Below are 17462 nucleotides of genomic sequence, written 5' to 3'. Positions count from 1 at the left end.
GTGCAAGGAGCTTACAGCACCCGAAGTACACTCAGGTTTTCAAACTCAAGAGCAGGTTGGAGTGAGGTGGGGGTTGGTCTCTTCTCCCTAGGGATAAGGTGATAAAAGGAGAGGGAATGGCCTGAAATTGTGCCAGGGAGGGGTTAGGTTGGAGAGGCATTCACCAGTGGGATGTGCTGCCCAGGGAGGTGGTGGAGTCACCATCCCTGGAGGTGTTCAAGAGGGGATTGGATGTGGCACTTGGTGCCATGGTCTAGTCAGGAGGTCTGTGGTGACGGGTTGGACTTGATGATCTTTGAGGTCTTTTCCAACCTTGGTGATTCTGTGATTCTGTGGAGATGAGGAAGAATTTCTTTGCTGCAAGAGTGGTCAGGGACTGGCACAGGCTGCCCAGGGAGGTGGTGGAGTCCCCATCCCTGGAGGTGGTCATGAGACTTGTGGCCGTGGCACCTTGGGGCATGGTTTGATGGCCACGGTGGTGTTGGGTTGATGGTTGGCCCTGACCACCTTAGAGAGCTTTTCCAACCCAAACAATGCCATGATTCTAGCAGTGGGGGGGGTCTGGCTGCTCCATGCTTTGGCTCCCCCAAGCTCTGCTGTGGTCATGCTCAGCGAAGCACGGGCAGGAGCACAATCAGCTTCCCACTAAATTTCAGCACCCACTACACTTTCAGGAGCATCTTGTTTGCTTGAATATGTTTATTTTTATCCTCCAGGCAAATATTTCTGCCTCCTGTGAACTTTTAATGTAAATCAACAGAAGCACTTGGCAAGCCCTCTCAAAGCTGCAGCTTTTTACATCTCACTGGAGCGGAAAATAAATGGAAATAATTAGTGATGCCTCCAAGTGGAGCTTTGTTTCCGAGTGCAGCATCTAGCTCGGGGAAGATGGGCTGCATACATCTGATGGTTTCCTCTCACCTTGCCCACCATTGGCTCAGACACTTTTGTTTCATTCTGGGCTGTGTTTTTTCCCCTCTTTTGGGGGTGATCAGAGAGGGATGGTGGTTGGTTGGTTGCTCATTTAAAGCACATGGGACAGAATCAGACCATTATCTACTCAGGCAACATGATCTGTGTAAACCCCTCCCTCATGCTAGGAACTGGAAATACATTGGTGTTTGGTGGGGAAAAGGAGACACTGCTGTGCCAGGAACACCACTGACAGAGAGGCTGACTGAGCAAACTGCAGTGTCTGTGTGATGGGCTGCATGGATATCCAGGTGGGTCAATACTGAGCTGGCTTTGTGTGCTTCAGTGTAACCCAGCAAGGTGACCTGATCTGGGTTAGCCCTGCAGTGCAGCCCACCCTCCTGACATGGGTTGCATCCCAGGGCAAAGTTAAGGAGCACTTCTGTTTAGTTCTTTTGGCCTGTTGGAAACAAACTCTTGCCATGACTAGGCAGAGCTTGAAGGAGCCACTGAGGACAGATGCAGTGTTGCTCCTTCTGGAGCAGAAGGCAGCTGTGCCAGGCAGACCAAAGAGCCAGCTGGCCTTGTGTGCTCTGCCCAGACCAGCTGCCCCTCACAGCTGCTGAGGGAAGAGGAGGAACAGGTACTTGTGTCTTCACCCAACACACTCCCAACCTTCAGTTGTTCTCAGCTTTTAGGGTCAGATGTAATTCCTGTCTCCTTACTCCCCGTCATAGCATTTCTCTAGCAGTAACCTGTCCAGTGTCTCCTGGAGTCATGTGGCATCCACACACCCTTCAAGACAAGGACTGCCAGGTCTGCAGCACACTGCAGGGAGAGCTGCCTGCCTTTCTTTGCTCCACACCTGATTCCTAGCAGCTCCATCTGCCACCTCCTCACCCTTGTACAAGGGCCTAACAGGTTCCACTAGTGGCAGTGGCAAAGTATCCTGATGCCCTGTGCTCCGTTGATTTTTCAGTGCAAGAGCTTCCAGACTTCAATCACAGCCCCACTGATAACATCAGCCCCAGGGAGAGGGGACTTGCCCTCCGTTCTGCTTCCCAGATTGGCATCTGCTAGAGCTAGGTTTTAAACATGCCACCAGTAACTGCACATCTGTGGGGCTCACACCCCACAGGAAAGGACCTCTGGAGATCCTCCAGCCCAAGCCCACTGCTGAAGCAGGGTCACCCACAGCAGCTTGCCCAGGATCACAGGGGCCAGGTGGGGTTGGAATGATTCCGGGGCTCTTCTCTTGCCTCTACACACACAATGCTGAGCAATCCCGGGAGTCAGACACCAAAGAGCTGCAGCTCATGACAACACTCACTCCTTTTGTTAGCTTAACCAACATTACTGAGCTAATTTGCCTTAAATATCTCTGCAAAACAGACGACTTGGGAAGGGTGTCGGCGGTCAGGGCACAATCCTTCAAACCCCTGAGTGGAGTTCACCACCGATGGCAGGAATTTGCTGGCCAGGTTATTTATGTGTTCTCAGGCAATGCTGCTCAGGCATAAGTTATCTCTGGAAGGCAGACAAATCCAAGTTATTTTCATTGTCTTTGAAGCCAGCTCAAGTGGAATTTATTTGCTTGCCTTCTTCAGTAACCCAGACTCGGGGTCATGCTTTAATGGCCGTGCTGGTGCTTGGACCCCACCATCTTAAAGGTCTTTTCCAAGCCAAGGATTCCACACGAGGTCTAGCCCTTTAAATGCTGTGATTCCAGGTTTGGAAGAGAGAGGCTGTATGAAAGAGGGGAGGGGGGGGGGGTTTTTGCTTCATTAAAATACCATGGCTGGCACCTCTCAGAGGCACAGGAAAAGAATATTCACTGAGTAAGTAACACATTATAAATTATAATTGAGATCCAATCCTCCCAGGGAGAAGGGAAGGGAACTTGTCATTTGAAGTGTTGTGAGTTGCAGAGAGTGGACCAGGAGTTTAGGGGGTATAATGATATCATTAAGAAATGCCCTTGCAAAGCAAGCAAAATTATCCTGTGCTGTTCCTTGAAAACCACAGGAACTCTTTATTGTTCTGTCAGCAGCAGTTCAAAGAGCTCTCTGACCCCATTAACATTCGCTCAGGCATGGATAACAAATTGGAGGGGGGGGGGGGGGGGGGATTTCTGGAATGGTTAATTAGAGCTGGGGTGTTGGAATCTCTGGGCTCAGCACCACAAAAAGCACACCTTGCACGCCTGCTTTGCCTCACAGCTTTATTGCTCTCTGCATGTTTAGAGGAGGAGGAACCAGCACAGGCAGAGGCAGAGCAGGGAGGGAGAGGAGGGGAAAAAGCTCAGTAATGGCTGGGTGCTTTGACAGGCTGAGGGGCCTGGGGCTCTTCAGCCTGGAGAAGAGCAGCCCTAGAGGGGATCTGATCAATGCTCAGCAAGAGCTAAAGGATGGGGGGCAAGAGGATGGGACCAGACTCTTTCCCCTAGTTACTAGTGATAGGACAAGAGGAAACAGCTTCAAGTTGCACCAGAGGAGGTTTAGGTTGGACATGAGGAACAATTTCTTTACCAAGAGGGCTGCCAAGCCCTGGCACAGGCTGCCCAGGGCAGTGCCAGAGGCCCCATCCCTGAAGGGGTTTCAAAGCCCTCTAGATGTGGTGCTGGGGGACATGGCTTAGTGGTGACCTGGCAGTGCTGGGTTAAGTGTTGGACTTGGTGGTCTGAAAGGTCTCTTCCAACCAAAACAAGTTCAGTCCTCTGTGTTTCTATGACACTCCAGGTGCCCATTCACACGAGCATTGCCAGCAGCCCACCAGAAACCACCTCTGCAGACACTGAGCACACATCCTCCTGAGCACACTCCTACTCACCCAAAGCTGCTCCTGAATTCTCTTGGCAAATGGATATGACTCTACAAGCCCAGACAAGCCTGAATTCCAGTTTCAGCTTACTGGAAGTCCTCCTGTTATCCTCCATCATTCTTGGGCAATGAACAAGCATTTTGCTCCTCACATATTCATGCTCCTGCCTTTCTTCTCACAAAGAAAAGGATTTGTATCTGCTGTTTGAAGAGCATTTGCATCGTAATTGTATTTGTCTTAGCCCTGCTTTTGCTTAGCTGCATTTTCACTGCATGTGGAGTGGGGCTGGGCAGGCTCCTCTGAAATGGAAATGGTTTTGCCTGCGCTTGAAGCTGGTTCTGCCACAGAGAGTCAGAAGCAGTGGGAGTGTGCTCAGAGCGAAAAATGAGAGTGGGCATTCAGATGCTCTAGTGTGTGTCTAACAGAAAGGGAAGCAAAACTCACCCTGCAAGGATGGTAGGAAGGTTTGGATGACAGGGCAGGCACTCAGCTGCCAGAGGAGTTTCCACTGAGCTGCTTTTTTTCACTCAGAAAACAACAATTTGTCGAAATCAAAGCTTGGCAGGGGGCAAGGGGGAGAGAGGAGGGGAGCAGGAAGCAGGATGAGTTTTTCTTTTGATACTTTCATCTTTCCTTGGATGATTGTGATCTCTGAGATGTTTCTGGTTGGCATTCTTGCATCAAGGCCCCCCTGCTGCTCAGGAATGCTCGTTGCAAGGGCTGTGCTCAACGCGGTTGAGAAGAACCAACCAGAGCGAATCACAGAACCAAGGCCTGGAAAAGACCTCAAAGATCCTCAGGTTCAACCTTCTACCCAACACCTCCATGACCACTGGACCATGTCCCCAAGTGCCATGTCCACACCTTTCTTGCACACCTCCAGGGGTGGGGACTCCACCACCTCCCTGGGCAGCCTGTGCCAGTCCCTGACTGCTCTTGCTGGAAAAAAATTCTTCCTAATCCTAACCTAAACCTCCCCTGGTGCAGCTTGAGGCCATTTCCTCTTGGCCTGTCTTCAGTTACTTGGGAGAAGAGGCCAACACCTGCCTCACTCCAACCTCCTTTCATGTAGCTGTAGACAGCCATGAGGTCTCCTCTCAGCCTCCTCTTCTCCAGGCTAACCAATCCCAGCTCCCTCAGCCTCTCCTCATGAGACCTGCTCACCCCTGAGCACAGCTGGTGGTAGCTCCAGCTGCCTCTCTGCTGGCTGCCAGGAAGAAAAAGCTGCTCTCAGTCTTCAGCAGACTTACTGCAATAAGCTTTCCCATTTCCTGGCCAGGGCTGAGTGAGAATTTTCTCCCTGTCCAATCCTTATCAGCAGCTGGGTGAGGCCTTCACCGAAATACAATAACTGCCATTAAAAGAAGACTTTCCACTTAACACATCCAGCTTCTTGGGCTGTCCACATGGTGGTTTATCTTTTACTCACAGCCAAAAGCCCCAAAGCCTCCAACTGGCAAACAGGGCTGGGCTGATCAATTCTACTGAGCAATTAATTCCAATCTTCAAGTGACAAATGTGAGTCTGCAGCCTCCTGTGCTTTTCTTTTTCCTCACTGCAGTCAACTCCCTGGAGATGAGTGGCACACAATGAGCACAGGTTTTCTTTTGCAGGGAGCAAAGCCTGTTTATCTGCCTTTAGTTTATGCATAATGAGTCAATCCCTTTCCTTGTTTCCTAAAATTTCAAAGGCATCCTCACTGACAGCTCCGAGGGTGCTGGCTCCATGGAGCCCAACAGCTGTTGGACACAGATAGCATGAGTGAGTGCTTCTGGAATGAATCAGGCTGACCTGCTCTCAGTGGATGGGGAGAGGTCTGGAGCACAGCCCTGGGAGGAGAGGCTGAGGGAGCTGGGGTTGCTTAGCCTGCAGAAGAGGAGGCTCAGGGGAGACCTTCTTGCTCTCTCCAACTCCCTGAAGGGAGATTGTAGCCAGGAGGGGGTTGGTCTCTTCTCCCAGGCAGCCAGCACCAGAACAAGAGGACACAGTCTCAAGCTGTGCCAGGGGAGGTTTAGGCTGGAAGTGAGGAGAAAGTTCTTGCCAGAAAGAGTAAATGGCCATGGGAATGTGCTGCCCAGGGAGGTGGTGGAGTCCCCATCCCTGGCAGTGTTCAAAAAAGGCTTGGATGTGGCACTTGGAGCCATGGTTTAGTTGTCAGGAGCTGTTAGGTATTAGGTAATAGGTTGGACTTGATGATCTCTGAGGTCTTTTCCAACCTTATTGATCCTATGATGCTAAGTGCTCATCAGTAACAGTGACTTCATGCTCAGTAGGTGAGCCAAGGTCTCTAAGATGAAGCACATTCTAATATGGAGGGAAAAAAATAACTGGAGAACAGATTTGGGAACCTTTGAAGCAGCATTTAATGGGGAAAGTTTGGCATGTTTGGAATGGGCAAATTTTGGAGAGGCTTTCACTCAAGTATTTGTGTAAATAGCTTTGGATTTCATACACAGTGGATTTGGAAGCAAGGAAGCCTCCATGAGGACTGTCTGGACTCTGTTCAGATCCCCAGTTTGACCACAGCAAAGATTTGATCACACCCATTAACCCAGGTCATGCTGCCCTGAGCTCCTCTGGATGCAGCCTTGCCTTCAAGCCCTACCTTGCAGTCTGCCTTTGGAGCAGATTTCCTCTTCTAGGCTCTTCCTTCTGAAGCTCAACATGAAAGATACCTGATTGTGTAAGACAATGTCAAGAGAGAGGGAAGCTGCTGCTGTAATTCAATGGACAGGGAGTTTCTTGATCCTGCATAATTACAGCAGGAGGGAATAATGATAATGACAACAATAAATACAAACTTAGCTGCTTTAAATCTGTTGCTGATATTGAAGCTCAAACTGCTTCACCTCATTGCAAGCAGGCTGAGCTTTCCCTGACCTTGTATCTCATCCCAGATGTTAAAGTGGGATAAACTCTGATCATGGCCACACAAAGCTCTCAGCTTGGCTATCTGTCTGGATCTCAGCGTTGGAGCTGCTCTGGGTGGATGTACCTCAGAGAGTTTTGTAGGAGAGGCTTAGCCAAGTTTCCCTTATTTGAAACCCTCTCTCTTTTTTCCCCCCTCTTTTCTTTTCCTTTTTTTTTCCTCCTCCAGAAGAATTTCATCAATATCACTATCTGACAACAGTGTCCCTAAGTCAGGCATCATTGATTTCCTTTCATTTCCCTCTCCTCCCAGAGCTACCCCTTTCCAATTTTCAGTGGATGATGAGAAACTGAAGATAATTTAATAAAATAGAAGGAGTTTAATGGCTCTCCTGATGGACACTGCTGATCAGAACTTCTGCCAGGCTGTTGCCAAAGAAAACCTGGGGACAAAGCTGTGTTTGCTGACCTCGCTCCTTCCCTGCCACCGCTATTTGCTCAGGCAGCCTCCTCAGCCTGCTTCTCTCCAGAGAGAGTTCTGATGAACTCTGCTTGTGTGATGTGGTACAGACAGAAATAGGAACAGAACACAGAGTGACAGTCAGCAGAATGTGCTTTCAGCCACAGATTCACAGAAACACAGAGTGTCAGGGGTTGGAAGAGACCTCAGAAGATCATCCAGTCCAACCCTCCTGCCAGAGCAGGGCACCCAGGGCAGGGCACACAGGAACACATCCAGGTGGGTTTGGAATGTCTCCAGAGCAGGAGACTCCACAACATCTCTGGGCAGCCTGCTCCAGGGAAAGTTTCTCCCTATGTTCCCATGGAACCTCCTCTGCTCCAGCTTGCCCCCATTGCCCCTCATCCTGTCACTGGAGATCCCTGAGCAGAGCCTGGCTCCATCCTCCCAACACTGCCCTGCACATCTTTATCCCCAGCAACGAGGGCAGCCCTCAGGCTCCTCTGCTGCAAGCTCCAAGCCCCAGCTCCCTCAGCCTGGCCTCACAGGGAGATGTTCCACTGCCTGCAGCATCTTTGTGGCTCTGTGCTGGACTCTTTCAAGCAGTTCTCTGAGGTCCTCCTTGAACTGAAGGGCCCAGGACTGGACACAAGATTCCAGATGTGGCCTCACCATGACCTCAGCTTCAGCCACGTGGTGATGTAACTCAGACCTCACCCTCCTGAGCATTCACACCCTTGACAGCAGTTGGAACTGAGCATCCTGTAGAACAGCAACTTACCTCTGCAGCCAGGCCTGGCTGATTTGACTAGTGCTGGTCTTGCAACACAGGATGAATTAGCATTTCTATCTCTGTAACCTTTGTTCTCCTCCCCTGCTGATAATGCTCTGCAGCAGCAGCAAGTTGAGGAGAAAACAAACTGAGGAAAATGCAACCAACCCCAAAGCCCCAAACCCAGGACCTGCCAACAGATTCATTGGCTTAAAGCAGTTTGAAAGTGAGGAAAAAAGCTGACAGTACAAATGTAAATCACCAAGTGCACTGCTAGCTCTTGTTTTAGAGCTCTGTGTTTCAGAAAGGGATGGTCTGAGGTACTGAATCAGGTGAGAGATTGCAGAGCTATGGGAAGAGGGTTCAGCTATGGCATTTAAAGTGCTGTTACAGACAGAGGAGGCTAGAATTTCCTGTCTCAGATAGCAACACATGAACATATGGCTTCAATCCCACCAGAAATTGAGAGGGAGAATTATTTTCCTTCCATCCACTTCACTAGACCCACACAGGACTAAATATGAGCCAAAATCTCTCAGAAAAGAGGGCTGGGATAGCCATGAAATCTGCCTGGCTGAGGATCAGAGTGTGCAGGGTGCCTGGGCTGGGGAAAACAAGGAGGAGCCAAGCAGTCACAGTTGCTTTCTGACATCAGCACCTCCTGGGAGCAGAACCTCTCTTCAGCACTTGCAGTGACCACAACATGCCACTCACTTTTTTCTCTCTCTTCAGTGCATTTCAGTGACAGTCCTCACATCCATTTTACATTAGGGCAGCAGCAGCTCTTTTGAAATAGCAGCAGAACAAGGTCTTAATGAAGCTATTTCCACAGCAGTGCTGAGAGCCAAAAAACCCTTACCCTAAAAAAACCCCCCACCAACGTTGCTTGCTAAATATGGGCTTTGTAGGCATGAATGATTTGCTTCTAAACCTGGCAAATCAGAGTGCAACATTCACAACTCCTACAACTCATCAAGCCTGCCAGTGGTTGGAAAAGTCTGGGACACATTCACCCAACCTGTGCTTTTCACAGAGACTGTTACAGTCCTGCTGGTTGTGGGGGAGGAAATGCTTTTCAGAGGCGGGCAATGAGGCTGGGCAGGGGTCTGGAGCACAGCCCTGTGAGCTGGGGGTGTTCAGCCTGGAGAAGAGGAGGCTCAGGGGAGACCTTAGTGCTCTCTACAGCTCCCTGAAGGGAGGTTGTAGCCAGGTGGGGGTTGGTCTCTTCTCCCAGGCAACCAGCACCAGAACAAGAGGACACAGTCTCAAGCTGTGCCAGGGGAAGTTTAGGCTGGAGGTGAGGAGAAAGTTCTTCCCAGAGAGAGAGCTTGGCCATTGGGATGTGCTGCCCAGGGAGGTGGTGGAGTCCCCATCCCTGGAGGTGTTCAAAAAAGGCTTGGATGTGGCACTTGGAGCCATGGTTTAGTTGTCAGGAGCTGTTAGGTGTTAGGTAATAGGTTGGACTGGATGATCTCTGAGGTCTTTTCCAACCTGGTTGATTCTGTGATTCTAAGGTGACTTGAAATGAGAAATTGAATGCCCACCCCTCAACAAGAAAGGCAACCTTCTGACACTGCCCAGCACAGGATGGCAAGCTGATGACACCACCACAAGGCCAGTAATGACACCAGGAGCAGCTGATGGAGCTGGAGGTGTTTAGTCTGGGGAAAAGGAGGCTGAAGGGAGACCTCCTTGCGGTCTACAACTCTCTGAAAGGAGGCTGGAGCCAGGTAGGGAGTTGGTCTCTTCTCACAAGCAATAAGACAAGAGGAAATGGCCTCAAGTTGCAACAGGGGAGGTTTAGATTGGACAAGAGGAACAATTTCTTCCCCTGGCCCAGGCTGGCCAGGGCAGCTGTGCAGTCCCCATCCCTGCTGGGGTTTCAAAGCCATGAGGATGTGGTGCTGAGGGACATGGTTTAGTGGTGGCCTGGCAGTGCTGGGTAAAGGCTTGGACTTGATCACAAAGGTCTCTTCCAAGCAAAACAATTCTGTGATTCTAAGCTGCCAGAAGGATGGCCATGTGCCTGGCAGTGCCAGGGGCAGAATCAGGTGTGATGAAGGCTGGTCAAGTGCACAGTTTGGCCAGGCTCAAGGACTCCTTGCTGGAGTTTCATTTCCTTAAGAATGTTCCTTACCTTTCTCTTTGTTCTGCCTGGAAGGTTGTGAGGAGGTTTTTTTAACCACAGATTGTTATTCTGTGAAGGAAGGCAGATGAAGTGATAGCAGCAGCAGGAGCAGATAAGATGTTGTCCTAGGGACTAATTGCACAGCTTGACTTTCTAATATGTTAGAGGAAGATGAACATTCCCCACAAAGGAGGAGAGAGGCTTAAAACTGCTGGCAGGTTTCTCCACCTCACATTTGAATACTAACACAAAGCAGAGATAATCATGATCTAATTGTAGACAATTTGTTAGCCAAAAAAAACACACACACATTAGTTGAACAAATTGTTCTTTCTGGTCTATATATTAGAGTTAAAATCCTCATGCAGCAGGGAAGATTATTCCTGAGGTGTTTGTGACTGCAGGATACCTGAGAAGTACTAGAAATAAAGCAGGCAAACAGTGACTTATAAAATCTCTCCTTTTAAGCATTCAGCTAGGTGAAATCTGGTCTGGAAGCAACTTGAGCTAAGGCTGGAGTCAGTTCTGCTTTGAGAGTGAGGCTGGGCAAGGAGATCTCCAGAAGTCCTTTCAACTTAAATAGGCCTTGGATATCAGGAGGAAGTTCTTTACTCTGAGGATGCTGGCTGCATGGTCAGAAAGCAGATGGGATGAAGGCTGCACTGGGCTGTACTGGACAAGTGGAAATGCACAGTTTGGCCAGGCACAAGGACACCTTGCTTGAATATCAGGAGGAAGTTTCACAGTCTCAAGCTGTGCCAGGGGAGGTTTAGACTGGAGGTGAGGAGAAAGTTCTTCACCAAGTGAGTCATTCGTCATTGGAATGTGCTGCCCAGGGAGGTGGTGGAGTCCCCATCCCTGGAGGTGTTCAAGAGGGGATTGGACGTGGCACTTGGAGCCATAGTCTAGTCATGGGGTCTGTGTTGATAGCTTGGACTCAATGATCCTTGAGGTCTCTTCCAACCTTAGTGATACTGTGATACTGTGAAGTTCTTTACTCTGAGGATGCTGGAACACTGGGACAGGTTGCCCAGGGAGGTGGTTGGAGGCCCCATCCCTGGAGACAACCAAGGTCAGGCTTGATGGGGCTCTGTGCAACCTGATCTAGTTGGGGTTGTCCCTGCTTAGTGCAGGAGCTGGAGTAGAGAAGCTTCACAGGTCCCTTCCAACCCAACCCACCCTCTGATTCTCTGAATCAATAAGTTTGGATCAGTCTACTTCAGACCTAGAAATCCATCTCAGCTCTACCATCAGAGCTGGGCTCAGACTGTTGTCTTCTCTGAGCACCACCATTTGTCCCTGCCCCAGTTGCCTTGCCCTCACTCCCCACCTAGCAGCACATGGTCTGAGCTTGCTCCTATTTATCTGGGAGCACCCTGTGGATGTGCAGCCCCTGAGCAGCCAGAGCCACAACCTGATAGGATCCTGAGTCAGCAAATGAAGGCAGTCAGAGTGGGGACACAACAGGGAGCCTGTCGTCCCCCTTCCTCATTCCCCTCCAACTCCAACACATCTGTGTGAACGCAACATCACTCCTCCATCTGCTGAGGGCCCTGCCACCCTCCCTCTGCAGACAGACGTGCTTGCAGCTGGAGTGCACACTGCAGGAGGCAGATGCTGCTGGATTTTAATCCCTCTGAATTCTCTGACAGATTCTCTGACAGATCCCTCCAACCTCCAACCAGCCTTCCTAATGCTGCAGCAAGTAACACACAGACTGGTCACACTGGCTTGCAGCTGAAGTAAAAGCAAGGAAGTCAAAACGAAATGCCTGAAAGGTCAATCTGGGTTGAGAGTGGATGGGAGACTAAAGCATTCAGGGTTATTTTCTTCTACCACCCTTCACCCTGAGCTGTGCCTGCAAGGAATGGTGTGTTGCTCATCACCTACCTGTAACCCTTCAATGGCCAGTTTGAGGATGGATGGGGTAAGCTTGGAGGCTTGCTTGAAGGAGAAGTTGCTCCAGTCTATAATTAGAATGAAGCCATTTATCTGAAGCTCCTGATCTTCGATGAGCACCTCCAAGGAGAGAAGGATAGCCCGAAGGATATCGATGAAGGAGTTCCTAAAGCCAAAGAAGAAGGGGGGGGGGAAATAATAATAATAACAATAGAAAATCATCAATGTTTGCAGTCACCTTCAAGCCTCAAGCTGCTGAGCTGTGCTGTGGCTGGGACAGGGATTTATTCTGCTAGGCTTCTCCTGAAAAGAGAGTTGTTTCAGAGGTGTCGCTAAAGCTCTCCCGCTCCGGCACTCACATTCCTCTGCTTGATGTGCTCAGTCCTGCTCACTGGGGGATAAAACAAACCCTGGATCCAATCTTTTTTCTCTTTTTTGATTCTTATGGCATTGCTTACAATAAATTGCAGCTAAGCTACTTGGGGGGAAAAAAAATCTCTTCTGTGGTGGAATGAAATGGATTCAGGCTATCAGTTTAAATCCCTGCTCCTTCGGATGTTCTTCACCAGGTCTTTGTTTGTTTGTTTCTTTGCCTTTCTGGTCTCCCAGCTACAAAGAGGGAAATCAGCAAAGGAAATAAAGCAGCGCAGAGTTAATCTAAATGTTATGGTTACAACACAAGTGGCTTCCTGCTGCGACAGAGGGAACCACCCAAAGCTTTGCACAAGGGAAGGCTGGCTGCTGCTTTGGCTCTGTGAACCAAATGCAAAGTGGAAAAGAGTTGAATTCACTCAAAATAGGAACTCTTTGTTAAGTAGCAGGTAGCACAGGCTGGCTGCAATCACTCCATCAGCTCTGGGAGAAGGGGAGAGGAGAGGTTCGGAGAGAAGAGGTTCGGAGAGGTTCGGAGAGGAGAGGTTCGGGGAGGGGAGGGGAGGAGAGGAGAGGAGAGGAGAGGAGAGGAGAGGAGAGGAGAGGAGAGGAGAGGAGAGGAGAGGAGAGGAGAGGAGAGGAGAGGAGAGGAGAGGAGAGGAGAGGAGAGGAGAGGAGAGGAGAGGAGAGGAGAGGAGAGGAGAGGAGGGGAGAGGAGGGGAGAGGAGGGGAGAGGAGGGGAGAGGAGGGGAGAGGAGGGGAGAGGAGGGGAGAGGAGGGGAGAGGAGGGGAGAGGAGGGGAGAGGAGGGGAGAGGAGGGGAGAGGAGGGGAGAGGAGGGGAGAGGAGGGGAGAGGAGGGGAGAGGAGGGGAGAGGAGGGGAGAGGAGGGGAGAGGAGGGGAGAGGAGGGGAGAGGAGGGGAGAGGAGGGGAGAGGAGGGGAGAGGAGGGGAGAGGAGGGGAGGAGAGGGGAGGGGAAGGGAGGGGAGGGGAGGAGAGGAGAAGGGAGTGGAATGGAATGGAATAGAATAGAATAGACCAGGTTGGCAAAGACCTTTGAGATCATCAAGTCCAACCTATCACCCAACACCATCTGATCAACTAAACCATGGCACCAAGTGCCTCATTCAGACTCTTCTTAAACACTTCCCTTGATTAAAAATAATGATCTAATATATATGTAAATAATAATAATAATAATAATAATAATAATAACAACAACAACAACCTTGGAGGCCCCAAAGGAGACAGCGAGAGACAGAGAAGAGAATGGTGAAAGTCTGAGCTGAGAAGCCCAGGCTGTATCTCCTGTGCTTTGCAGGACTGAGCTGGCCACTTCAGTGACTTGTTCCATCTCTACACCTGAGCAGGCTGAATCAGGCCCCTTCAGCATCTGCCCTTCCCCTCGAGGTAATTTACCCACAACAGATTCTTTGAGAGAGCAGCCAAGAGGGAAAGCTCAGCTTGTGATGAGACCTGAAGCCTGGTACAGGGAAGGCTCACACCACATGCTCCCACGGAGATTTTCCTTTAATCCTTTGCTGCTGCTTTCTTTAATTTCAGACAAGCCATCTAAGCCTGCAAGAGGGTTGGTACAAATTCTGCCTGAGAGCAGAAAACAACAACCCCCCAAGATGTGCAGTCAAAACCAACCTCTGCTGTCCAGACCTCGAGCCCCCAGTGGCAGCAAGAGAGGGCAAATTTCTGCTAGGAGTAAATGTCGAAGTGTTTCCTTAGTCTTTCTCTTCTCCTTCAGCAGGCTTCAAGTGGAAATGGACATTCTTTGAATGGTCCCTTGGAAAATGCTCTTTCTGAACTGTGCCTCTGCCTAAGTTTGATGCTTCTGTAAAGTTGCTGAGGCAACTTGCAACAGAGAGAGTTTAAAGGCACTCAACTTTGTTGCTGCTGGGTACCAGCCCACTCCTCCCTCGTTTGCAGCAACAGGATCTTGACCTTTCCAAATCATGCAGGGAGCCTGTGCTGAACAGAGAAGCAGAAGGAGTCCTTTCCTTAGTGATGTGAAGTGAAGGATTGACAACTGCTATTTATTTTTAGGTTAAATTTCACAGAATCCCAGCAGGGTGGGGGTTGGAAGGGACCTCTGGAGATCACCCACTCCAACCCTCCCTGCTAAAGCAGGGCATCCATAGCAGCTTCCCCATGGGGGGTTGGAATCCCTCTAGAGGAGGAGGCTCCACAACCTCTCTGGGCAGCCTGCTCCAGGGCTCCAGCAGCCTCACACCAAAGAAATTTGTCCTGTACAGATGGAACCTCCTGGGTTCCAGTTTGTGCTCGTTGCCCCTTGTCCTGTCCCTGGGCACCACTGGCAAGATTCTGGTCCCATCTTCCTGGACCCCACCCTTTGCAGAAGATCCCCTCGGGGGATGCTCTTCTCCAGGCTAAAGACCCCCAGGGCTCTCAGCCTTCCCTCCTCACAGCGATGCTCCAGGCCCTTCAGTATCTTTGGAGCCTCTGCTGGACTCTCTCCAGTAGTTCTCTAATCTGCTTAAACTCCAAATCACAACAAAAGATTTCATCTGTCTGAGGACAAGATCTTCCTCTCAGACTCTAAGCTGAGGTATTCCAATCTCTGTTTGGGTTTCTATATCCATCACCAGACTCAAGCAATCAGTCAGCAGCACTTCCCTGTGCTCCCACTAGAAATGATTTGCCTGGGAGATGTGGCTCCATCTTCTTGGGGTGTATCTAATCTGCCCAGATCCCTCCCCAGCTCTATGTATTTGCATGTTTAAGACATGGTGTAAGAAATAAAGAGAACACAAAGATGTCCTTCAGATGAGAACAAGCAGACCTGAAGCAGCACTCAAGTCCTCCAGGTGGGCTGTTTGCAAGCACACTGCTTTGGGAATGCTGGGTCTGGAGAGAAGTCAGAGTGCCACTTGAGGCTGAAGCCATCTGCTTCCTCATCTTGAGGCTCTGAGACACATCATTCAGCTGTGGAACTGATTTGCATCCAAATAATTTCCTATGCATGAACAGGGAACGACTTTCTGCTCGTCCATCTCTTTTGTTCCTTTGCCAAATGCCCTCTTCCCTCCCCCGACCCCTCTCCCCGCTGATTTAACCCTTTCAGGCACACCCAAAGTGAAAGAGATCGCTGCCACACAAAGGGGAATGTGTACAGGGCTGTAAGGATTCGGTGTGGAGCCTTCTAAGGACTTACAAAAGATTTGCACAAGCCCCAGAAAGAGCAAAAGGAGAAGGGAGGGAGAGTGCCCTGTCTGCCTTGGCTGGAAGGTAGCACAAAAGGATTCTTCAAATACCCTTTGGAAAATGGGAAGTTAGCCCAACAGGAGCCAGTGGTAAGGAACACAACTGAAGATGGTTCAGCTGAGGGATCTGGGGGGGGGGGGGGGGGGGGGGGGGAGATTAGCCAAAGGCATGACATGAAAATAAATAAGAAGAAATTACTTAATTATAAGAGGTGTAAGCAGGCTGAGAGAGAGCCAAAAGGCTCAGTGGAGTACCAGGGTGCAATGGGAACAATTAAAGGGGATAAAGACATTGCAGGGAAATGAAATGATCTATTTGCATGCCTCTGCCACCAGTCCTGTTGAAGGGATGCATGGATAACAAGGCTGAAGGACTGCTGGAAAACAAAGGGTCAGAGAAGTCACCCTGCAAGGAAGCATTTTGAAGCGGACAGCATCAGTGAAGGCTTCTGACATGGCTCTCTCTGAGCAGCTGGGCACAGGCATGTTCCTAGAGAACATCTGATCTTTAGAGCACTTCCTCTGCTGAAAAACAGTGCTGGAGATGACTGACACAGTCCTTGGGGAATCACATCTCGACTCAACCTCACGCTCTGGAGTAGCTGCCCTGCCCCTCTGGCCTCAGAGGGAGGCGGCAGGCAGTCCAACCACTGCAGGACCTGATCTTCACATTTGATGACCTTTTGGTGAAGAAAGACCCCTCCTTTTGAGCATCTCCTTAGTGGGAGATGTCCCTGCCCATGGCAGGGGGGTTGGAACCACATAACCTTTACTGTCCCTTCCAGCTCAAGCCATTCTATGATGCTAGATGAACTCCACACAACGCAGGGCAGCCTCTGGCTGAAGGGCAGCCAGGAAGAATAAGCTGCAGAATGAGGAATGGTGGAGAAACCTGGTGACTCACTTGACTAATCTTGCAGTAGAGAAGATGAACAGTCAAAGAGAGGAGCTCACAGCTGATTCATGTGCTGGAAAGAGCTTGTTTGTCTCATCTGTCTGGGGTCTGAAGAGCTCCTATGTGCAAAGAAATCGCCGAGGCTTCTCTGCTTGTCCGCAGAGAGAATGGGTTGCATGCACAGCAAACGCTCACAAGGAATATCTTGACCAGCCATGGATAATTTCCTTCCTAGAACAATTCCAAGCTATTTACACTAATTTCCTGGGAGGGAAAAACAAACAAACAAACAAACAAACAAAACCCAGAACAATTCCCCAGCCTGGGGAAATCCTTACCCAACACTCGGGGGTTTTGTAGGGGACCAGCAGCTTGTCCTGCCAAAGGTTAACAGATTTAGTTCATTTCTCCCCAGAACCAGAGTACTCAGAGAGAAAACTACCCCTGAGTAAAACACAGGTTGCACCAAGTGAATGCCAGAGCTCCAAATTGTTCCTCTGTCACATCCAGTGTGGCTACCTCAGGCTGTCCCAGCACGTCAGCTTCAGGCAGGCATCTCTCCTGCTTTGTGATGAAATGGTAGCAAGTTTTTTTCTCCACAGCCAGTTGTGTAAGGCTGTAAATAAAAACCCCAAAGGACTTCACATCCAGGGTAACAGGCTGGATAGAGAAAAAGCCTATCAGACCTTTTGTTTCTGGAGTGCTTAGCCCAAGGATGCACCTGAAAGAAGAGCAGTGGGGACTAAGCTGAGCCCTGCCTAGGTTGTCACTGAGTGGAGGGCAGTCACAGAATCACAGAATCATTCAATCATGGAAGTGTTTGGGTTGGAAAAGACCTCTGAGATCATCAAGTCCAACCATTTCCCCAGGTGCCATGTCCACAAGTTCCTTTGTTTCTGGAACACCTCCAGGGATGGGGACTGCACCATCACCCTGGGCAGCCTCTGCCAATCCCTGACCACTCCTGCAGCCAAGAAATGATTCCTAATACCCAGCTTAAGCCTCTCCTGGTACAACCTGAGGCCATTTCCTCTTGTTCTATCAGCTGATGCTAGGGAGAAGAGACCAATCCCCACCTCCTGCTTGCAGTGAGCTGCAAGCCTC

At 50.0% G+C, this 17462-nt stretch overlaps 1 protein-coding gene across 1 annotated transcript in view; it reads right to left on the bottom strand.

Annotated features, from left to right (window-relative positions):
• CLVS1 (clavesin 1) overlaps positions 1-17462 on the bottom strand; it is a 73268-nt gene that overhangs the window by 31891 nt on the left and 23915 nt on the right. Inside the window, exon 3 of the mRNA XM_068162468.1 lies at positions 11851-12025. Coding sequence (XP_068018569.1) covers positions 11851-12025 — 175 coding nt within the window. The remainder of the gene's footprint in view (positions 1-11850; positions 12026-17462) is intronic.

Source organism: Melanerpes formicivorus, unplaced genomic scaffold (assembly GCF_026170545.1).
Source record: "Melanerpes formicivorus ecotype bairdi unplaced genomic scaffold, bMelFor1.0.p_v2 SCAF_65, whole genome shotgun sequence".
Classification (NCBI taxonomy): Eukaryota; Metazoa; Chordata; class Aves; order Piciformes; family Picidae; genus Melanerpes; species Melanerpes formicivorus.
The sequence above is the reverse complement of the archived record's forward strand: the minus strand, read 5'-3'. Positions and strand labels throughout refer to the sequence as shown.